General features: G+C 39.3%; 1 protein-coding gene across 4 annotated transcripts in view; it reads right to left on the bottom strand.

Moving 5' to 3' along the window:
- stx1a (syntaxin 1A (brain)) overlaps positions 1-25,046 on the bottom strand; it is a 48,316-nt gene that overhangs the window by 3,945 nt on the left and 19,325 nt on the right. For 2 of the 4 annotated variants that reach the window (XM_026339302.1, XM_026339312.1), the window contains exons 3-8: positions 24,617-24,716; positions 12,600-12,674; positions 9,089-9,162; positions 8,539-8,647; positions 1,727-1,800; positions 1,488-1,622 (exon numbers count right to left, since the gene is read on the bottom strand). In XM_026339302.1, coding sequence (XP_026195087.1) covers positions 1,488-1,622; positions 1,727-1,800; positions 8,539-8,647; positions 9,089-9,162; positions 12,600-12,674; positions 24,617-24,716 — 567 coding nt within the window. Of the gene's footprint in view, positions 1-265; positions 1,623-1,726; positions 1,801-8,538; positions 8,648-9,088; positions 9,163-12,599; positions 12,675-24,616; positions 24,717-25,046 lie in introns of all 4 variants that reach the window. The other 2 variants (XM_026339326.1, XR_003297411.1) reach the window with 2 other exon arrangements.

Below are 25,046 nucleotides of genomic sequence, written 5' to 3'. Positions count from 1 at the left end.
TAGTCATGTTTCTTTTGTGTTTTTGAGTGTTTAAATTAGCAGATTAGTCTCATGAATGTTCTGATCAGTTTTTTAGCTTTATTATTTAAAAGATTGGTTTTGAAAAAAGGAACTAATTAATCAAACTGAGTAACATGAGTCATTAACCATGTTTAAATCAGCATTCATCAAACTAACACCGGATTTAAAAAAACAATCATAATCAGCCCTTTCGCATTTCAGTGTATGTTAGTAAATCAGTATAAACAAATCACAGGTAAATTACCTTGTCGATAAGAAGGGCAGTGCTGTTCTCTGTTCACTAGAGCTTAGAGTCATTCTTGTGGTGACAGTGTTGTGTTGTAGGAAGAAAAAAAAAGAGGAAGACAACAGAGAAAGTTGGGGAGAAAAGAGAGCACAGCTGAGAAAGGCACAAACAAACAGCCTCCAGTATAATCTTAGAAGATGTAGCACTCAGTTAATAAAGGACGGGTTAGTTCAATTAAATATTTATTCTTATGTGTGACGAGAGAATAACAGCGCACACCCACAAACACACACAACACCACTCAATTATTAGACAATTGAAGAATTATCAGTTCCACATCAAAATTATGAGGCACAGCCCCTAACAGTGCGCTGTCATTGTAATTCATATCACTAACGAGCAACAATTCAATTTCAGTTTGTCATTCTGCACGTGTCGCTCATGTTTCATTTTGCCTTAGTCAGACTGAGATCATCTCTGTGGGGGTTTAGTCCACACACTGATGCAGGCGCCAGGCCTACAGATTTATCCTTTACACTTTACTGAGCAGAGCACAGGCAACTTGAACCCGGGGAAATAATCTTCACATGTGGCTTTGAAGAACATATGTCTTACAGTAGGAAACTACGTCATATCAATTCAAATATGCCCACTGCTCACTGGATGAAGTCCATTATATTCCTGTACCAGCTTTTTTTTAGCACATGGGAGGAAAAGACTAAATTGACTAGTCAAACTAAATTCTTAAAAATTCTGAGTAAAATTTGTTAATAGTTAATAATAATTTGTTAATAATTAGTTACTGCTCTATTGGCTTCAATCCCAAATACAGATAATCAGCAAATTCTAATCAAAATGTATCGCTCCCCCAAATTCTGTCAGAATTTACTGAGATATTTTGTAAACAGACAACCAGATGGAGCTGAAATCACAACTTCCTTCCAACTCTGTTGGCATGGTTAGACCTATTTATAGTAATACTTTCTACAACTTGCATGTAAATGAAAAGACTGCCAGTTTGTGCCAGTGTGAAGTGAAGTTATTTTCACAATAGGCAGGATCAGCAGCTGTTACAGCAGGGCCAGCTTGGTGAATGATCGTTACTATTGTGAACATATGGACTGCTATAATATAATAATAATATATCATATAATATAATAATTCCATTTTAATTTCTAAATGTGTGTGTATGTGTTTTCCTCAGCTCCAAACCACAGAGCTGCAGGTACTGAGCTTTCACCTGGCTCTCCACCAGCATGGCCATGTCCATGAACATATCGTGAAGCTCTCTGATGCTGTTTTCCAGCTTGATGATCTCATTGTGCCGCGTCTCAATCTCATTCATAGCTTGCTGGGTGATGTTGTCCATGATAATCTGCGATGATATGACGGAAGGAAATGGTTAGAGAGGAGAAGATTTAGAATATTAACATGCTGTGTGTGTGTGTGTGTTCCTATTGCATTTGTTGTATTGCTTACCCCAGAGGTAAAGATAGCCGGGTTGTCACTTTCCAACATGCTCTCCAGCTCCTCATTTGTTGTGTTTCTCCCAGCTAAATGAACACACACACACACACGATACTAACAATTATAACAGAAACGTGTGCTCATGGTGTAGGTGTTCAGAGATCACTGTTACTGTACCAGACATGTACTGTAGGTGCAACAGTATTAGACTTAAATAAAATCCCCTAACTACAGTAGGTGAGGACCACATTAGGAAACACTAATCAAATTCCCTGGGTGACAATAGCCACCCCTGTTCCCTGTGTCTGATATTAATTAAAACGAGAGCTGTGCTTCCGTCTTTTCCACATGCTCATTTTCTTCCTCTCCATCTGCCTCTAGTGTTTACACTCCGTGTTTAACTCTTTTCTTCCTTCTCCGTGAACAACAGTGGCTGCAATAGAGAGATAATTTGTGGCAATTCAGACTGATCACCTATTGTATGAGTTTTTATTTAACTTTAACTGCAAATAACTGCAAATATACATACATTTATAGATCTAAATATCCATGTGGATGGTGTAGGTCTTCTTTAACCTCACAGTACACGGATCTTGATTTCTTGTGTTTTTAAAAGTCATGACTAGTAACATATGAGGATGAGACACTGCATTTATGGCAATCATGTGACAGCCCGCTTTTAAAGTCAGAAATATCAGTCATGTTTGATATTATCACCCTGGATCAGTCTGCACATCGTGTGGTTACGGTTGAATCTCATATTTGCAGATAATCCACTACAGCGCTCTGGATACGCAAAGCATGACTGAACATAACTCACACAACGTGTGTGCAGTCTCTATACGTCACAGCTGAGGCCATCACCTACTTATTCAGTTCTCTATTTCCAAACTTTCTCTCTCTCTATGTACTGACCCTGCCTGCGTGATATCATATCTTCCTGCTGAGGTGTTTGCTTCTCATCAATCTTTATTTTCCCCAACAGACTTCACAAACATTAACATCCCATCATATACAAGTGCTGCGTTTGCCTGCAGAGCTGCTTCTCTTCGAGTCCATTTCACAGCCAGCCGCTGTCAGCATTATCTCCTATCTTTCCTTTGCACATTTTAAATCCACTGTGGGGCTAGAAGCAGTATATACAGTAGGTACGATCTGTAACTTGTGTACAATACGAGTCTCGCTCATGTTATATTCATGTTATTCAGGCACACTGTATGTATGGCGATAACGAAAAAAAAAAGCCTTTAAAGGAAAGTAATCTAAAAGTTCATGTCAACACCATATACTGCCCGTCCAAAAAGTCACACACTCTAATATTTCATTGGACCACCTTTAGCGTTGATTATTCGCTATGGCATCGTTTCAATAAGCTTCTGAAATCTGCCAACATCTATTCCTGTCCAAAGTTGCATACATTTTTCACCAAGATCTTTTATTGATAATGGGCGAGTGATGTGTAATTCTCCCTGAACCACTCAATCTAACAATTTGAGCCTGATGAATCCTGGCGTTGTTATCTTGGAATATACCCGTACCATCAGGGATAAATAACTTGTTGCCAGCTGATAAATAATCATCCATGCAGTAATTATCTAGTGGGAGGCTCTTACCTATTTGTTTAGTTAAATCCAGTTGGTAATTTTTTTGGGATGGGCAGTGTATTGTATAACGAAGACAAGTATTCCTTGTACAACACACAGGTATTGTCAGCATAGAGCAAACAAAAGTAATTATCATGCATTGTAAGCTGTAGGTCTGTTATTACCTTTAAAAAACTAACTAGTAATTAGCTATAGCTGTGAAATAAATTGAATAAAATTTAGTAAAAAAAATGTAGTGGTGCAAAAGTCTACACTGGAAACACTCTACTGAAGTACAAGAACCTACGTAAGTGCAGTGATTATTGTGGGCGAGAGTTACAGTGTGTTCAACCGAAGAGTTATTTCCCTCTCAGGTTGTTTCAAATGAAAAGTTTTTATAGGCATGTACATACAGTAGCATGCTGACACCCGTGTCTCAAGGTAAAATGAGTCAATACCACTCAGGGAGAAGTTATTTTCTCATACTAACTTGACTGAATAGTTTGACATTTAGGGGACTATGCTTATTCACAGAGCACAAATAAACAGCCAGGTAAGCTAAGTGCTGCTGGCGGCAGCTTCATATTCACTGTACAGACAGGAGAGTGGCTCGGATCTTCACATCTACTCTAACTCTTGGCAAGAAAGATTGTTTTTCCAAAATATCAAACCATTCAATGTAACACACATGCTCTATTCTTTCCATTCATATTATGACCGAATGAACAGTTGCAGCTTTGCTATATCTGCAATATCTAACGAAGATTAAGCTTTACAGACCAGGCTCCCCCTTTTCCTCTGCAGCTGCTGGGGATGGACATTTTGGAAACCACTACAAATCATCTATTTCTGCCCTAATCACAGTGTGTGTGAGTGTGCGTGGCATTTATATGCGTGAGGGAAGTTGGTGGTCGTTCGGCTTGGCTCGGCTGTGGATGGGGGCTTCGCTTACAGAGCAGGTGGATTGATGGGGATGGTGATGATGGTCTGCAGTCTGCTTCTCTCCAACATTAACCAATACGTGAATGTGTGCATGTGCACTTCTGGGTGCACTTTTGTTCTTTCTCTTCACATATAATTCAACTGTCATATCTGGTCTAATCCAGACCATCATATTCATATCAAACCCATGAATTAGATTCATGGGTTGCTGTGGTTATTAAGTGATCTCATAGTTTTATTACCGTGCTAAGAATCTACTCATCGTCAGCAATGACATTTTGCAGTTTGACAAACGACAGGATGATGTCACGCACAAACAAGAGTGAGTAACCGCATTCACCACGTCCCTGTGATCAAATTCCTTTTCTCCCAGCTTCTCAGATAACAATCCCTCTATCTTTAAGGCTCAAACCTCAACATTAAACAGGGTCAGAGTTGGAGTTGATGGACAGAGAGCAGCGACAATGAGTCTACCCTACCCTGTTTATCTCACTTCCCCCACACACACACACACACACACACACACACACACACACACACACACACACACACACACACACACACACACACACACACACACACACACACACTCCTCGTGGGTTTTTTAGAGCCCTGACAGGCTCAGAGGGAGGCTCTTATTTGTTACCATGGAGACCCAAACCTTAAGAAGCCTAATATGAAGCCAAGAAGTCTCACTTCACCCATAGTGTTTATGGACTATTAAATCATTCATACTATGTTGCTACCAGTAACAGTATTATGTCATTTCCATTGTTATGCTACAGAAATGAAGTGAGGCCTCCAAGGAATGAAGTGTTCACACATACAGAACGAAAACAAGTAAGTCATTTTCATGCTTCAGTTTATTACAATGTCACCTGCACAGGAATAAGAAAAGAGTCCTCGTTATCTGCACACATAACATACTATATGTCAATCTGTTTACTGCAACACTGTGTCATGGTAAACCTTCTCACTCATCTTTTTCGCTGGCATTGTGAGTGTGTCTCTGCCTGCCATGTGAAAGAAGGCCGTGTGATGGCTGCGACCAGAATCCCCTCGATCCTGCAGCATCCACAAAATAAATGTGTGATATTGTGCATAGTCAATTATTAATAAGCAAAAGTGCTACAAGAATTGCCATTACACCAGCCTAAAATAGGACAGAAGTGTTTCAACCAAAGAAAGACCCTATGGGATTTAAAGGAACATTGTCTAGGAAGTATTTGCTGTCCTGCTGAAACTATATTAAAAGGACTGATATCATTCTTACATCTATCATAACATAAACCACAACATAAGCCAGGGGACGGCTGTAGTTGGGTTTGCTTAGCTTAGCACAAATACTGAAAGTAGGGGAAAACAGCTCTTCATGTTCTGTCCAAAGGGAAAAAAAACAGCCTATACCAGAGTCTGTGAAGTTCACTAATTAACACGCTGTTTCTTGTTTTTTCTTTTTAACGAATAGCGATGCACGAATATACAAGTGTGAAAACATCATGTGATTTTACACTGTGATGTCGTCCCAGACAATTTCTTAACAGGAAATACAGTAGACAAGAAGTGTTTACTCCGCTGGTTGCAAACATGATGTTTTGTGCTGATAAAACCAGACAGATGCTGGGTGTTTAGTGAGCTTTAGCTTTAGAGAAGATCAGTGTTGGTGTCTTTAAATAGAGAACAGATATACTGAGCTGGACTACAGCTACATCTGTTTTTAACTAGTATTGTGAAGTAAAATAGTAATATAATCTTGGTTTGTCAGTTTGAAGCAAATTATCAGCTGCCAATAACTTGACTAAAGTTCTGGACAGTCAGAAAATTGTTTTCTTTTAAACAGAAGAAGTCCAACAGAATGAACTGAAGGTGAAAAGGTTTGGTGAAAGTTGGAGGAACTGTTGGTCAAGACAATACAACAGAGGGGAAAAGATAATGTTACCTTTGCAATGACGTGTTTACAGTATTTCGCAGTGCTGCCTTCCTGCAGGCTTGAGTAGAGGCAAACAGGAAAAAGTGGAACGCAGCGGAGCAAACATCGATACTCAATCTGACAGACCGCACTATGTTTCCCTCTGTGTGTGACACACTTATTGATTCACACACAAACCAAGTCAAAGTGGTTGGAACAACATAAATACAGCTCGCTTGCTGTATAAACCTGAAGGAATTATACTGGGCTATATCAAAACATAGAGCAAATGTAATCAGAAGTATTAGATTTACTGGAGACAACCGGATGCTGGAAACACTGCTTTTCTTCTTTTGGTCATACTAATCATTTTCTTTCCATTTCTCTCAGTGGTTTCAATCCATCTCTCCCTGTGTGTCTAATCCCTTCCTTGACGACAGGCGATATCAGAAAAGGCCTCCTGTGACTCCACCAGCTGACAAATCAAAACCAAATGGATCTTAAGGAGCTCGAGAAGCGAGTGAGCCAGGTTTGAGTGTTTAACTCCACGAGGAGTTTCTTTGAATGACCCCTAGGAAGTGCTGCGCGTTGTCACTGCTGCTCTTTTGACTGGACTGCTTTTAACATAGATATATTAGGTGGTGCTCATACATGGATCTGGCTGCATGTGGCCACACTAACCAACAGATGGCTGGAAGAAATTACGCCCAAGCCAAGTACACAGCAACATAACTACCCCTGCTCTCCTCTGCTATTACCAATAAGTGAGTCATGTCATTTGCCTTTTCTATATGCACGTGTGTGTGTGAGTGTGTGTATAAAATGACTCTATTACGATGACTGCTGGGGCAGCTGGCATGGTGCAGTCTGCCAGGATGCCGTGGCAGAGGCCATGTCAGCTGCCTGGTCCAGGAGCCCGGGGCCTGCAGCTAATACCTGTCAAATCAGATCACACATTCAGTGTGACACAAGTGAGAGGAGCTCAGATCTAAGCGGCTGCAACCTGGCATGTGCATGCATATGGGTGTGGGTGTTGGTGATGTATGTGTTTTGGAAAGTGGCTTCAGAGTGAGAGCGGTTGTTTTGATACAGTACCGCAGACAAATTCAAAATAAAATATGGATAGGGTGAATTGAAATCTCTCTAATGCAAAATAATTGAAGGATGTTGTGGGTAGGAGGATAATTGTTTGAATTACTCCAGGTTTCAGGTTAAACCAAAGTTAACCCTTATTTTCATTAATAATAAATGGACAGTGAATAACACTGCTAAACTGCTAAAGAAAAGAATGTAATTGTTATATTTGGTTAAGCACTACAGTGAGTTTATGGTTAGTGTAACAGTTTACAAAACAGCAGTATCAAGACATCGATGATTATGAAACTCGCAGGATAACATGCTAAAGAAGCTTTTATTTGCCAGAATTGACAAAGCAAAGGTTCTAAAAGAAAATGTGAGTCTGCTTATGCACTCATTCACTATTACCACAGGAATTTCACGGATTGAATTTCTAAAGAAAAGTTGCATGTCCATCGGGAGTAGTCTTGGAAGAGTATGTCATACAGTATGAGGCATGTGAATCAATGTACACGTGTAGAGTATATAGACAAATGTTGATGAAAATGACACTGACCTACTGAGCAAATGTACAGTGAAAGAGAAAAGAGAGAAAAAGTGAAAGAGAAAGTGGAGACTGACTTAAATTTTTTAGCCTAATTACCATGAAACTAATGTGACGGGAGGATGAAGATGAAGAGGATGATAAGATAAAACACACGCAGAGACTTTTTTCTTAAGATTGACATTTAAACTAGTAAAGCTATCATGAAAAACCATTTAAGACAGAAATTACACAGTGATCTTTGTATTACAATTGCAGCTAAACGGTTACAGAGCATATCCTTTTATGAAGACAACAGTATTGTTCAGGAGTGAACGTCATACTGTAAGTCAGAGTATCACTCTATATCAAATACATAACTACAGTAGGACACCAGAATTAAAATAAGTATCAACGACAGCAGTAGTTTTATCTTCTTCATAGTAAATGCCAACCAGTGTGGCATCTGGGTCACAAAATGCCGCACCAACACAGAGATTAGCATGCCATGACTGTTTTCTACCATTGCTCTCCAGGTTTGATGGCCAACTGGCTTCCCAGTCCCTTTTATTTCTGTGAAAACTGTGTAATGTGTCCTGTCAGGTAACCAAGACGCATTACGAGGCCATGTTCATATATGAATATCAATGCAAAATCAAAGTTTAAAAATCTCACCAACCATTAAAAACAGACAATCTGCGTCTGAAAATACACGCAGATGTTTTAGATCTATGGCGTCTTAAAGTGTGCAGTCAGCATGGGTATGGTGTATGGTGTAGGGTTTACTCACTGATCTCCAGCTGTCTCTGAATGCGACCCTTGCAGCGTTCCCTGTAGTCCGACTGGGTGGTGTTGTATTCTGACATCACCTCAACAAACTTGCGGGACAGTGTGGAATGCTGGAGATACAAGGAATAACGAAACATTTCACTTAGAGCTGCTCAATGCCATCAGTAGACACCAACTTAACAAACAGTTTCATTGCTAAATGAACTGCAAAATATACAAAAATATGCACGTTCACACTGTAAATGTGACAAAATTAGATATACTCAAAGACGTTTATGCACATACTAAGCTGACATACAATAAAAAGCTGCAGGTACTTTTGCAACAGCAGCAGCAAGATTTTAAACAATAAATGTTAAATATCATAGTTTTAAAAACAATTTTCCTTTTCTTTGGTGTAAGTTTAACTATGGTAACTTTCCAACATTGGAATCACTTCTTGTTACACCCCAGTGGTAAAGTGTGCTAATTTTCTGCTAACTAATACCATGACAATTACAATGGTGCATCCTAACATAGGATGAACAGGTGCTTTCGTTTTTGAAATGTACCTGTGTTTTACGTATCCTCAGGTCAGCTGATGACCTGTTCTGCCCTTCCTCTTGTTCAATGGTTTGCTGGATACCTGGACAGATACACAAATGTGTACAAATTAAATCACTGAGTTCTCGTCTTGAAAGTAACACACAAAAGTCTACAGCAGACCTTCAGATGGCAAGAAAGTTGCAGAATTAAAACTAAAATGAATTTCTTAATTTGCAGTAAAGTGGAGTTGGGGTGCCTTGTGGTGCCAATTTGAGAATAACATAATGATAAATGATCTTAAAAGGCTAATTTTGATGACAGAAAGTTCACTAATATGTCAAAAAAGTCCAAAACTAAAGACTAACAGACTAAATGTGCTCCCTGGACCCCGGTTTTCCTCAGTATGTTCACTTATGAGACATAATAGCCACAGATCTACACAAAAATGATACTAATAATATGTTATGCTGAGAATGTCACACATGTTACAGGTACAGTAACGAACTACAACAAAAACATTTTATTAGCGTGCTAAGAATATACTCACACATCAGATCAGTCACTCAGGTGGACAGGCCAGAACTGGAAATGTACTGGACACATGACTATTAAAAAATTATAAATGGCTTGGATGACTGCTCGTTCATTTTTCTTCTTTAGAGGATTTTTGGCTGTAATAAGCACTTTTCCAGACTGTGTCTTCACAGTCACACCTCAGGAAGTCATTGTAGAGGGGAAGCTGCCAAGCATAATGACGCAAATTAAAGTAACTGTCAGTGTGAGGCCATGTGAAGTGCTCAATCAATTACTGAATTATACAGAGATGCAAGGGCCCTCTCATTTACATTCCCATTTTGCTGTAATTTAAACTTGGATGAGAAGGCTGTACCAGCTGTCTGCAGCAGCCCCTGCACACTCAGTGACATTATGTAAGATGTCTACACCTGCAGCGGCTTTTACTGTATGTAATATACACCTCAGAGTTTGTGCAAACAGCTTGTGCAGACAGGGTAAACAAGTGCAGTAACTGCACATCACAGCTGATGAGGCGTAGGGCAAGCAAAGTGAGCTCAAGAATAATTAATTAGCAACAGGGATCAGGGTTGTACATGAAATGTGAGATATATTAACATCTATTTATTGATCCATCCTGTTTTCACTTGGGCGTTTTCTTGTCTTTCTTTAAGTTGCTAAAAAATCCAAAATATAAACAGTGGAAATGTTGTCTTGTACAATAATGAGACTTGTCACAAAGCAGACATTAAACTGGTCTCTGACTGTTTCAGCAAAATGGCAGTGGATTTAATTTGCTTTAATACAATTTGTAATATCAATAATTCTGAGATAAAACGGTCATGTTTCCGAAACCTATGCTGGAATGATTAAATTCAATCCTTGAGCCTTGTTGAATCTTTGCAGGTTCAGGCTGCTCTCATGACAAGCTAGATTAAATTCCACTGAGCATGTACTGTAATTTCTATTCCCAGTGGTGAAACACTACTGCACAACCACTTATAGTAGCAAGAACAAAGATGAGGACCCACGGGAATTGGTTTTCTGCATTGATTAGAAATAACAGAGAGTTGGACTATGTTGTTCTCAGTTTGCCAAAGAGCACCTTTAAACTCTGCAGTGGAAACATTTGGGTCTCCTTTTCTACCTCGGAGCCTGGACAGCTTGCCATTATGGAGGAGAGAATGAATTTCCAAGTTCAGCAAGGTATCATAGAGGATAATCAGAGTAGCTGTCCCCCAGCTGATGTAGCAGGACAATAAACCTAAAAGCATCTACTACAGAGTGGCCTCAATCCAACAGAGATGCTTTGACCTCCATCATCATGTGGTGGTGACAAGTCATTGAAAGAGTGGATGAACTTCAATCTGGCAATGTTGTTTAAATGTAGACAGTAACTTTGTACTACAGAGTTCATACAACGCCTGTCAATTTTCAATCCTGAATTAAAAATGACACAAAGACTCTCTTAGATTAGGTGCTAGTGGCCCAAAGTTCCTATATTATATCTATTTTATTGTCATTTAGCTGAAGATATTGTTTTGCTAGGTAGCATCAAGCCTGTCTAATAAAAGTGATGTTTCTATACAACTAAAGTGCGATGACAAATACATTTTGCATAGCAATTTGTGGTAACTTGAAGAAAGTGCTTTCATTAAGTTCAAATAAGCAATAAAGACACTCAGAGAAACACATCTCAGAGAAAAAAGTAAGACGCTTAGTGAAAAAATGTCCTTGCATGAGGCTGCTACTGTCTTAGCTACTGCAACAAACTTATTTATGAACAAGTGATTCTCTCTAGAAACTCCAGTAGCTGCTAAAGACATACTGAGATATTCCCGCATCTATTAGAGGTCAAGTAAATTATGTTTATTCTAAAATCTATCAATGGGTGCATTGACACACACACACACACACACACACACACGCACACACACACACGGTGTTAGATTGAATCATTTAACAGAAGAGACATAAAGAAATTATAAAAATGTTATAAAAGGTGACAAGAAAAGAAAAAGTGGGAGTCTAAAACGATTATAGGTTTAATACACACAAAAATAACAAGCAAGCACTCTTAATACATGCCGAGGGTGTGATCATGTAGCAGCTGTGCATAGATTATGCCTGCACACAGTATGTTACTATAACATTAGTCAGTTTGTGTTCACAAGTGTGAATAAAACTCAGTATGTGCTGTGGCGAGTGACACTAATCACTCTGCTCAATGCAAAACATAATCCATGAGTGTAAAGTGAGTTCTCTGTTAGCTGCCAAAGGTTATAAAGACACATTTCACTGTGTCTTTATATGCCTGTTGTTATCCTTTCTTCAGACCAAAGATAAACTGCTGCAGCCCCTGGTTATAATATGTTCTTACTACTGCAATGCAGGTTTTAGGAGCTACTAATGATTATACTTACACTTTCTTTAAATAAATGATCAATGGTTCATTTATTATGATTTTATTATCTAAATTGGCGTTCTTTAAAATTAAAACACCAACCAAACACAGTTTTCTAGATCATAAGATGACATATTTTCCTCCCATTCAAGAAGCTGAAATAAAATGTAGCATTTCTCTTTGCTAATTTATTTTAACCGTATATTAATTACAAAAACAAACAAACAAAAAAACTTTATAATTTCTGTCGACTAATTTAGTCCTTGATTGATCATTTCAGTTAAAAAAAAATACCTCATACTGGAGCCAACAGAGCGCAAAGTGAATTGTTGCTGTAGCCAGAAATTATGTGTAAACACCAACCATTTTCCAGCTGCAACTTCAAAGATAAAGTTTGATCATGAAACTTGTTTTGCACGCTTTATGCTAATTGGAACTAACAGTAAGTCATTATTAAAGCATATAGCTGTGGCAATGTGACACATTTGCTTTTATCAGCATCTGAATGCTGAAGCTGAATAAAGACAAAGAGTCTGTAAGAGTCAAACGATCTGACTGTTCCAGAAAACACAGTGATTAGCTGCAGCTGTAGCAGGAGAAAATAGAAGAATAGTACTCACTCTTTAATTTGGAGCGCACTTTGTTGGCCAACTTCTTGATGTCTGCCATGAGATCCTCCAGCTCAGCCTTTGTTTCTAAATGAGGAACGGAGAGGAAAGGAGAGGGGAGGTTAGTGGGCTTGTGTGAAAGCACACTCTTTTATACCAACGCTCCCACTTACACAAACCTGTGTGCCAGTCAGCTGCACAAAGACTGAATCAATACTGACACACCAGAAACAACTCTAAGTGTCAGTCCCAACATGGAGAAACAATTCATCTGACTCAGTCTACAGCGGCACAGCTCGTCCCTCTTCAGTACCAGCATCCTTCCCTCCTCTCTGCGGTCCTACTGTCTTCTTTCTGTTCTGGCCTACACCCGCAAACATACACACTGTACAGTCTACGGAGACATAAAGTTGAAACTCGTGTGGGAAGATGGGTACATGTGGGTGTGGATAACTAAGATTTGCTATTTCGGTGACCAGAGGAACAAGTGAAATCACAATGGAGTGCAGCACAATCCAGTGTACAGCTATGTCAACAGGATGACAGCACATACGTAAAAAGCATATTTATGATGGCCAGGGTGTTATTATATCTTATATCGCAGATGTCTTTATATTGTAGGTGTTTACAGATGCTACATGCAAGTGACCACGAAAACTGCAACAATTAATTGATTATTCAGTTAAACGGCAGCTGTTTTGATCGCACAGCACCAGTAGCGAAAATGCAGTATTTAAAGGCGAGAAAACACAAATCAGTGATCCAAAACATGAGCCTGGACAAAATAACCCAACAACTGAAGCATAGAATAGGACTGAAACCTAGAATATGAATAAATATTTCCTTCACAGCAGTATCTATGGTTCATCCGCCTGAATCCCTCCTAGTTTAAATTGGCATCATGTCTCATCTGTCGGTATTTCATCATGAAGGCTGAAGTGGGATGCCCACATTATAGCACATAGGCAACATTGGTAATGTTGATAATATGATAATATGAAATTCTTATCGTGGGGAGAAATTATCACAGTAAACCATGGGCACAGCCCCGATTCTACACGGTAAAACTCTTCTTTACTCTCTCCCTAAAGGTAGTCCTGGTGTTGCACTCACACAATTGTATGAAGAATGAAAAAAACAAAGCTTAAGCTCCACCTCTGCACAGCTGGGCAGTTTGTCTCTTTGTGGATTTCAGAGGCACAGAGAAGAGGAGAAAGGCAGAAAAGGATTTCTTTGACTGCGAAAGTTTGACTGTGCCCTTTATTTAATTAGAGACGACAGTTGCAGGATTTATGCTAATGCTGAGGCAAGTCCCATCATCATATTTATGGTTATTCTTTGTCAGTGATTAAAACGAATTCCTATTATTTCATATGCATGTGTAGGATAACAGGAGAACACATGAGTTTTACTTATGACTGCAAACTTCAAAGGGCAACACTGAAGAATGGATACGGTGGTTGTCACATCATGCTGTCATGAAGAAGAAGAACTGACTTCTAATCTTTTCTTCCTTCTGTTGCTCATTACAGCTAGAGCCAAAACAACAGATTGATAATCTTATTTAACAGATTATTACACACGGTAAACTAACTTGTGTAATGTGTTAGGTCAGGCTAATAATGGTATAATTCTTACAGCAGAAAAATAAATTGAACAATGGAAACCAAGTTACATTCTCATTAGAGATGTAGCTGCAAATAAACAGTTCACTTGAGTAATCTTGTCTAATGATTATTTTTTGTAACTGCACAGATGATACTACTCTAAGTTATCACTTTCCTAATGCACTATTTTCTCAAAATAGAGGCTGTGTGCCATAGTACTTCACTTAGATGAAACTAGCATCCAGCACATTTAACAAATAATAAACAGATCTACCATGCAAACATAGTGTGCACAATGAGGCGTTAGTGAGCTGCATATAAACGTAGGCATGTACCTAATAACTGTCTTCCAGTTTCAAAGTTTTTTTAATATATAATCACAAACTTGTTTTTTTAAATGAGGTCATACTTTGCAGATGAGACAAATATATGAACACATTGTTTTAAATGTTCAGTGTTCGCCGAACTGGAAATAAACTAATAGTCTCCAGATTTACTTGGTCACAAATGCAACATCATAATCGTTCATTATAAACCATAATTACTGGTTTATTTAAACAATGACACATTTGTAATTTTGTCTAAAAAGATTCTCGTATGTCTGTTAAAACACCTTCAATCAGGAGGAGTTACAGTAGTTGACAAATACATTAATAAGCACCTAAACCTGCTTATGATTACATTGTGGCAGTAAATCACATATTAATTGTTAATGTGCTCTTTATTAACACTAAAAACTGTTTACCATCTATTTACTGTTTTGAGAGAAAAATCCTAGGCTGAGCATAGAGAGAAGCAAAAAGGAGGGAAAACGAGAAGGGTTTTCACACAAACTCTCTCACTCTCCCCGGAGCATTAATCGCCATTTATAGCACATAGCTAAGCACTGAGAAAAGCATTTATCATCTTAATACCATAATAGAGCCAAATCTCCATATGTTAGGTAGCGGCGGGAAGGCAGCAGACGTAAAACATGGTCCCTAAAAGTTACTCAAGTCAAACTATTCAGTCAAACCAAATTGCTTGCGGTTCTTTTTGTATAATAACTTTGTTTTTGCCTGGTACCTGCGTGTTTAAGGTTGCATAAATCACAAAGACGAATAACAGACTTAGGAATTAAAAAACACAGCAAACATAACAAATGTGCTCCCAACTACGGCTTCACTGGGTAATTTGATTACATAGTGTGAAAATGATGTCAGCTGCTACTAGATGTTAAATTATTGAAACATTATATTTGTACATTTTGTGAAATAGGAAAGAAGCAAAAAAAAAAAAAAAAAAGATATAATCACGTCATCTCCTACAGCTACACAGTAAATCTACATTACACATTGTGTGAATGCTCTTCGTGGCAGTTTGAGATGTCACACTTTGATGATTAAAAACAGTCAAAACGCTCACATGGCCGGCATACTGAGCTGAACACAATCAAAAAATAAAACATGAAGGTCCACCACGATGATCATACCTCATTTTATTAACACTGAATAATATACTGTATGTTCTATGAATCCTAATCATCAGCTTATACACACTAATGCTGGCAGGCATAAATCCTCTAACCAGCCTGTGGGATAACACAAAACTATAGCAGCTCAGAGGAGATGGTGAACCTATTAGCTACTGATCAGCAAAGCACTACAAGCTTGTAATCTGCTTAACAGATGTATTTCCATATCAGCAAACATCAGGCTGTGGTACCTACAGCTCAGCGGGACAAAGCAGTCAGTTACTTCTTTTTTATAAGTAGTATTTTTCTCTTTTTTTTAGAAGCAATGTGACGGGGAAAGAGAAAAAAAACTAGGATCACTAGGTCTACATGAGGTTTCTTAATGGTCCGCTGTTGAGGTTTTTATGGGTGGATCCCTGTGCACGCATGCAAGCAATGTGATATGTTTCAGCCAGCTGTTCCACGTTATTTGTTTATCATTGGTGCCAGTGGTGCAACGCGTACATCAAGACAGCAGACTGCCAGCCCGCAAACAGAGATGCTAACAATGCCCGATTTAAAATATTAAACAGAAACCAGCTTTACAAATATTTCATGAAGAAGGGAAATGCATTGAGCATGTTTGTTGAGCCTCAAGGACACACACTCAAAGCTTTTTGGTGAGAAGCTGTGAAGGTAAACATAACTTAAAAACAAATAAAAAAACAAATTCCCTCAGGGTTGTGTTGTATAGGAGCCATTATTAACATATTATGTATGCTTTAAATATACCTGGAAAAGAGAGGTAGCTGATGACAAGCAGTAGAAAGAGATGTGAAATATTATGATAAAATGATACCCGGCTTGTGGAGGATATACAGAGCAGCCAAGTCCCAGTGAAAGGAACAATAATTAAATCAAGTACTGACACCTGGGGTTATACTAAAGAAGAACTAAATATGCAAAATACCATTTTCATTTAGCAGACCAAAGCGACTTATAAGGTACAAGAGTAGGCAGGGTAAGCGTAAGGAGGTCTTGCCTAAGGAGTCCAGCAATCTTACCACTACACTAGCCGCCTGCAAGCCACATTTTCCACAAGTAATTCTAAAACAAACACTGGCACATTACCATATCCTTCGTATACTTCTGAATAAAATTGCATCTTTCATCAATAATTTTTTTGCCAGTGGCAAAATGTGAGATTGTCAGGGTCAGAGACCGTTCTGAGGTGGTAGACTGAAGACCGAAGAAGAAGAAGGAGCAATGTGAATAAACCGAGTTCTGTGGTGTATGTTTTCTGTGTGTGGAGCAAAAGTTGCTCAAAAATTGTAACCCATTTTAGATCCCAAAATACCTGTTTAACACTGTAATTTGATTACTCACATGATAAATAAAGATACTTTATAATTTCTCTGAACTGTGAATTCCTTTTTTCCCTGTTCTTCACCTTTTCGTCCCCTTGTTTCACAACTTCAGAAACTCTGAGAGGTGTAAGGTTACGGAAAAGTATCTCTCTCATGTCTGCTTGACCATAGCAACCTCTGCTAACCTGTTTTATGAGGTCAGCTCTACTGGCATCACACAGATAATATCATTTAAAAAACTGGGCTTGTGTGGAGTGTGTGCGCACTGTGTGTGTGTGTGTGTGTGTGTGTGTGTGTGTGTGTGTTAAGGAGTTAGATTAGATTCCCCCCTCGTGGTAACCAAACAGGGGCCAACCTGCTCGATCAAGTCTCTATTCAGCCTCATTATTGGCTGTCTGAAAAGAAGAAGAGTGCAGACACTGATGAATAAGTAGCGGGAGTGAGAGGGAAGCAAATTAGAGGGCAAAACTGAGGAGTCAATTGAGCTGTGGCTTCACACTCCATCCCTCTCCCAGACGCTCGAATGGAATCTTCAGGTCACGCTTGTTGCCATCATTAAGACTGTGTTGCTATGGCGATGTGTGCCGTCGTCCTCCTCCCAGCTTCAGATTGTTTCAAAGACAGACAGAGAGAGCGAGAGAGACGCTGCGAGGCAGGGAAAAATTGAGGAAAGACAGAAAGAAGATAAAGTACATGCTCTTGCAGGATCTTTATGAAAATGTAATACATATTCTTTAATGGCTAGTTAAAAGTAAAGACAGCAAGACAAAGTATTCATCATTTTTGGAAAATTACTAAGCTTTTAAATTATAAAACTAAATATCTCTGTGATTTAAAAGGTTTCTATATTTGGCAGGGACCAACTGGCATAGGCGAGTCTGTGAGCTGTGACTGATTTGTTGTTTTATTTTGTCTTTTCATGCGACCCTGTCTCTAGTGTGGTGTGGTTTAATATAGAACACATTGTGTTTATTTCCATTTGTTTACATTTGCATTTATTTACGCTGCGGTGCTTAATTCATTTATAAAATAGAATGAATATCGATGTAATTCAGTGTAAACGACAACACTACTCTTTCATGCACCAGTGGTCTTCCAAAGTCCCTCCAGGACACTGATTATGATTATTACCACAGCTGGCATTACACTGACAACAAACAATATTTAACCAGAATGACTGAGACAGTGCAGAGAAACATGCAGACCAGAAAGGCTAAAGCTCATTTAACACTTCCTAATTCCCGTCACAAACACTTGGTAAGAAGCTGATCTGCACCCAGGAGCTCTGTGTTGGCATGAAGTATCACCAGAGGAAAAGTGTCAGGTTATTCTGGATGCCTTCAGCTCCGGTAAGAAAAAGACAGGAGCTGGTGGCCAAGCAGCTGATGAATGAGCCTGTGATCGTGAAGCAGCTGATGCAAATCAGAAAATCTAAGTAAACGTCAATGATACTGCACTAAACAGTATACACACCACCTCCAAGACAACTGATTTCTTAAAGTACAATATATTATAATTCAGATCACCTAAACAAGCATCAAAATACCAGTATGCAGTATTTTTAAAACTGTTCTCCTGTATACTGGTCTTTGTTTGCAGGCTCATTTTTGACAGCCTTTAAAAAACACAGCACATTCGACTTCACTTGCACTGTACTGCCAGCCTTTGCGTCTAGAGCATGTTTAAACCAATCAGCCACAACATTAAAACCAGCATATGGAGCAAGCTGTGATGTGATGTGTGTTCTGACATCTGTCAGTCGGTCAAACCTGTCCTTCCTTGGACCACTCCTGGTAGATAATGACCGCTGCATTCTACATCCAACAAAAGACCTGCCATTGTGGAGATAACACCCAGATCTTTACGCTTGCCCATTTTTCCTGCTCCCAACACATCAAATTCAAGAACAAAATGTTCAATATATCCTCTTGACAGGTGCCATTGTAACAAGATAATCAACGTTATTCACGTCACGTCTCAGAGGTTTTAATGTTGTGGCTGATCGATGTACATCACTCATTGGAAATATGATGATGAAAGCATGTGAGCAGGATTTAATCATCTTAAACCTCCTGAAGCTCTGAGTCACTTCTTCCCTACATCAATTTTGGTTCAAGAGGATAAATGAAGTAGCATTTATTCATTTATTCATTTATAAGACAGACGTATCACAGGTTCCTTCTTGACTGTCACAATCAGCAGATTACCTTTGACAGTGATAACACAGGCTTTACGTGTCAATCAAATGTCAAGCTACAATGACACCAGGTCATCCTCCTTTTTAAGTGAGGGTCAACTGCTGCCTTTCCAGTCTCTAACTTGCAGCCATTTATCTTTTTGTCCATCTCACAGTCTCTCTCTGTTCTTTGTGTAAATATGTTACCAGCCATTTGTGTGTTTGCTCTGCTTATTGATCGTCTAGAGTCCAGGTGTTGGATGTTTCAGAGACAGAATATGAGCTCATCCCTCAAACATTACTGATATTTGTCTTCCTGCAGAAATGCAGTATGAGGTAAGGTAATGACAAAATGACAGAAATCTATCTATCTATCTATCTATCTATCTATCTATCTATCTATCTATCTATCTATCTATCTATCTATCTATCTATCTATCTATCTATCTATACCACCAAGAGCCTGTGAGTATGGTACCTTTCTTTCCAACCTCTCTCAACCTCTCATTCTCCTGTAACATCTTTCAAGACAGTATAAGTGTAGCTATGTTGAAATGTCACTGTTTCTGTCACTCTGAAACCTCTCCCTGCCTCCCAGCGCTTGACATTTTAATCTCGATCAGAGCAGTAAGACTGCCAAGAGGACAGAGGGCAGTTAAACAAATTTATCCCCTGAGTTATCTTACTAGCTTTGACCTCCATTGCGTGCAAAAATATGTGTGTGTGTGTGTGTGTGTGTGTGCCCGTGCGTGTGGACATGCACATCCACATCCTATTACCTTCACTTAAAGAGGGATATCATAATTGCACAGTATAAAGCCCTGTCTTCACCAGCTGTAACACTATATGAGCTCAGATTTTATTGGGGAGATGTAAGAGAATAGGAAATAGAGACAGATAAAGGAGAGAGACAAAGTGAAAAAACATTGTCAGGGAAGAACAAACAAAATACAGAGAGCTGGGGGAACTTACACAACACTTTCAAAATTTGGTTGAGGCTGGAGGAGCACTGGCAAACAGCACTCCGAGGGCGGAAGCGCACTCAGCCAAAAAACTGACACTAGAAATAGTAACACTCAGAGACTGCAATTAAAACAAGCATCTCCAGCACTGCGAGTTGAGGACTTTTAAGAGTCACGGGAAAGATGCTCTTTGGAAACTGGAGGCTGAGATGTCAGAGGAAGCAAACATTAAGTGGACGCGAAAACAGACGGAGAAATGTTGTTAAATAAACTCCCAAGTATAAGCACTGAGGAGTCTCTGCCTCTAATTAACTAAAAGTCTCAGTAGGCCTACATTCTGCAGCAGCATGGAGATAGTGGAGAAATATTAAAACTGTGGCTTTTTCCCATTTGGGGACTTAATTCCAAGTTGTAGCAGCTGCACTACGTAAGGGTTAATGGTTTAAGTTAAAACCAAGTCACAAATCATGTATGTTTTTTGGGCCCTGATGCACAAACAAATGGAAGTTAACATTTCATTTCACTTTGTCTAGTGTGACACACCCAGATTGAGTTACTCTGTTTACAGTTATTTGCAGATTAATCTTCTGGCAGACAGAGCGATTTAGAGTTTGACATTATAATTCATCCAAAATTCTGCAGCCAGAAGTGCTGAGAGCAAAACACACATTTAAAGTCCATCTACTTGTTTTCTGTTAGTTTTGCATTGATTTTTACATCCTCTAAGTACACTACAATGTATAACCCCAGGCTGCTTCTCTCAAATGGTTTTAATGCACAAACCAGGAAGGCACATTAAGCGTACTGGGATCAATCTTTTATGTTCCCAGTACACAGTCACTGCTCATGTTTCCTCCTACAGTCCAGACCATAGTTCATATTATGGGGGAGCTAAGGCGAGCTTGGCTTCCCTGAAAAGGACACGAGCTCCCCTGAAAGCCTTCCCTTATGTGGGGAGCTCTAAATAAATCACCCACTTTTGTGTTATAGGTTATATTTTATTTTTCGTACGTTAAGTTTCCTGAAATAAAACAAAAGTAGTATAAGTAATATAGTAATGTGCCGATGCTGTGAGTCTATTGTTTATAACATTACATTATCCAAAACCAGTAAGACAACATGATGCCACACGACTGGACACATGTATAATCCATACAGTAATGCTTTTTTTTTTATTATTGCTCTTCCAGAGGAACTATGAACAACTGTGTCAACATGAAGCCCCTAAGCTGAACTGATTAGTTGCTTTTAATCAGGGGTCAAACCTACACGTCAGAACATAACAAACCAGATTACGTCTCCTTCACTAAGTCAAACACCGACAAAAGCTTTCCTTAAAGATCAGAATAAAATGGACACAGACTACAACCTCATCTAAATCACACAACTAATACTTCCTGAACTGAAGATGTCCAGTTTCCACAGTCAACAAAACAGAACTCCAGTAAGAACCATGATGATAGGTATCTAACCTTCAATGAAGAGAAAGGAAATGACAGTTTGGGAGAGATAAGCTGCCTGTCACAGTTATCTGACGGAGTAGGTGTGTAAATTCACTATCTAACACTGTAAACTGTCCTTATCTCGTCAAACTACTATCTGATATAACACTACAGTCTGTGTGGGAAAGAGAACAGGAAGTAGGAGAAGTATAATATGGCAAAATGTCTACAAACAACGTTTTCCTATATTGCACTACTCTGAGGTTGGTTCAACAAAGCAAATGGCAAATGTTTAACACCTCCACTAAGTTTGATTTTATATCGGCCTTGTGCTCTCTGGGTGTAAAGGCCAGTGAGAATGCTGCAGAAAAAGCACTTCACTGACTTTTGACCTTTATACTGAGGAGAAAAGATGCACAAGACCAACAAACAGTGCTACAAAATAAAACAAATCACGCAATGAAATGGAATTCAATCATGTTTCTAAACATCTAATGCATTTATGTCTCCTCTTCCTGCATTAGAGGAATGTGCTCATGAGGAAACGTAGGTTCAATATCCATTACGCTCTGATGGCTATTAGCCAATATATCATGATTATTAAACCTACAACTGTACAACACTGTTGTACATTGTACATCATTGGCCACAATGCAACAGGGAAAAGCAAACCTCCATGTAATGAACAAGCCTGACATTTCCACCGGCTGGTGACTGATGCATTTATCAACAAGACACACACACACTGAACATCGATTTCAGCCACAAAGTCAAATCATATCTTAAATGCAGCACCTTGTCTCATCGCTCTGCTCTGGGTAATCTGCACACCGCGGCTGGTTAAAGGGCTCATCTGATGCCTGCTGCTACAAGCAGATCGATGCTTTTTTTAGGAAGGTGAGACACGGGGAAAGAGATTGGGAGGTGTTACTAGTATGAGTATCCCTCTCAAGAGAGCAGGGGTCTAGATCAATGCCCTGACATAAACGAGGGAGCAAGAGGTGTGAGAGAAAAGAGACGGGGGAGTGGGAAGACGGGAGGAGTAAAGATGAATTGTAATTTGTATTATCTAGCACAGACTAACCAGAAGCAAAGAGCAGTGGTTGAAATGGTTGAAGGTAAGAAGCTGTTATCAGCCGGTCAAGACTGGACTAAAAACGTATGAAGAGGAAGCATAAAAGTAGAGAAAAATGCCCAAACAGGCGTGTAAGAGATCTTACAGTGACAGCATGAACGCTAAACAGGACAGATTCTTATCACAGTCTCTATCAACAGGCAGGCTTTTTGCTTTTCTGACAAATCGTTCTTTATTTCCTCAATTTCCTTTAGGAGATTGAGTCATTTTTTCCCCTTTGTTCAGTGGAATCTGCCACTATTATCAGGCTTTCTGCTGCCGCTGTGCATTAAACGGCATATAAAACTGTGACTTTTGGCTTTATTCTCTTTCTTCCTTCCATTAAGTGCGTCTCTGACTCATTACTGAGTCATTTGCAGTATTAATGCTATCATTAACCATAGGTGTGTGAAAAAAGGTCAGTCTTGGTTTGGACAATATGACCTCATCTCGCTGAGTCAATGAATTAATTCATGATAAGTCCTCATTTGAGAAATATATATGGCTGACAAATTAGAGGAAAAACCAACAGTAAAGTCATTATGGCACCTGTAGGGAGGCAGCCAGTTACAGCAGTTCTCCTCTCTGGGTCTTTTGTAAGTTTTGTTGAGTTTAGCCTGGCCAACAACTCACATTGCGTGCTTATTCTGAGGTGATGAGCAGATGTGGACTCTTTGGGATCTTTCTGATCCCTGCGTTTATACTGGGACATGACTTTGTTAGGAGACACCCTTGATACAGATTTGTTTCCACACAGTAAAAGAGAAAAATACAGCTCTGCAGCTCTAGACGTTATAAGCATTTTCTGTCCTTCCATCATTACAGGCATTGTAAGATATCTCTGCTGTAAAATGGACAAGTCATTGGCACTGATCAAGGACCATAACAGGACCTGGCTGAATGAACTCAATCTCGACTCCAGCTGGTAAGGGTGGAAAGGCAAAATAAAGAAGGCGCCCTGAGCAGCACCTCCAGCAATAAGCTGCTCCACTTGCAGTTTGTGAAGGAAGGAGGCCGCAGGTGTTTTGCTTCTACTGTCATCAGACTTCAGTCCGCACAGCTCCCAGCAAACCCAAACGGCCCATATAACTGCAGACTGATTTGCCTGACTGCTCAGCTCAAAGGCATCTGTCACTTTGGTGTTGTTGTTGCCTCTCATGGAGTCACATACTTTGCAATCTAGTGTATCCCAACTCCCTAATTATTATTGTTATCATTATCATTAATGAGAGTTCAGTATGAAGGTACACATTATTATTGATCGCAAAAACACACTGCAAGCAGCTTTCTCAAATATACAGATCAATGCTTTTTTTCAGGTAGGTGGGACACAGGGAATACGAGAATAAGCAAGTCATGCAAAATATTTTAACATCTTAAGAGCAAATACATTTAATTGCAGTAGAAGACTAAATATCTTCCAGTGGAGTTTGTTATAACTTAAATTCGACAAGTCTCTTAAACTCTGCTGAAGGGATGAACACATTTTAAATTAAAGGCTTTTTGAAGTTATTTTAGTCAACAATAAATGGTAGAACAGAAATCCCTCTGAATTACCATGTGCAGTGAAAATGACTCATGTCCTGCTTTCTACTTAGTCACCTGCTTACAAAGCCACCACACACCTGAGTCTTTTCAACCTGTGATGTGACTCAGGAAGTGTGGACGTGTGAGTCGACACTTAAATAAGACTGTGCAGTGAAAAAAGGACTACAGAGCTGCAAGAAGCACCAACAGATGCTGTGACTTAACTCAGTACACCACATGCATGCATATGCTCAAGTATGTGGATGACCAAATATCACACTCCGCTGCACCAGGTGACATACACTCACTGGCCAGAGGTACATCTGTACAAGCTAATGCAATCCAATACAGCAGCCTGCCAATGATTTCTACTCTACCAACATGAAAGAGAAACAGTCTTACTCTCGTCGGGGTTAGGCGAAGCGAGGATGGCGCTGTGCTTCCTCTTCACCTCTTCAACTTTCTCTGCCAGAGACTCAATGAAACCACGGATCTCTTCCACCTGTCATAAGAGAGAAAGATATTGAGAGAGAGAGAGAGGTTTAGATCTGTTCAATATACAGAGGCAGGAAGCACTAGTGATTAACCTGACTGATGTTGACAGAAAATGAACTGAAGATGTCATTATCTTATTAGAGGCAGAATGAGTGGGCAGAGCGAAGCAGGTTTATATTAATATAAAAAGTGCCTCATGTGTAGGTTATCATTTCTGCCACAGTTTGGTCCATATCTGTTGCCCGGAAATTTGGACATTAACATATTCTTCAGAAGTTTCAGTTTCTATTTGATACAAACACTATGATTAAATGACTAGCTGTGTTTAAACATTACA

This window comes from Anabas testudineus, chromosome 13 (genome assembly GCF_900324465.2).
Source record: "Anabas testudineus chromosome 13, fAnaTes1.2, whole genome shotgun sequence".
NCBI classification, from domain to species: Eukaryota; Metazoa; Chordata; class Actinopteri; order Anabantiformes; family Anabantidae; genus Anabas; species Anabas testudineus.
Note: the sequence above shows the minus strand (reverse complement) of the source record. Positions and strands in the feature narration are given on the sequence as shown.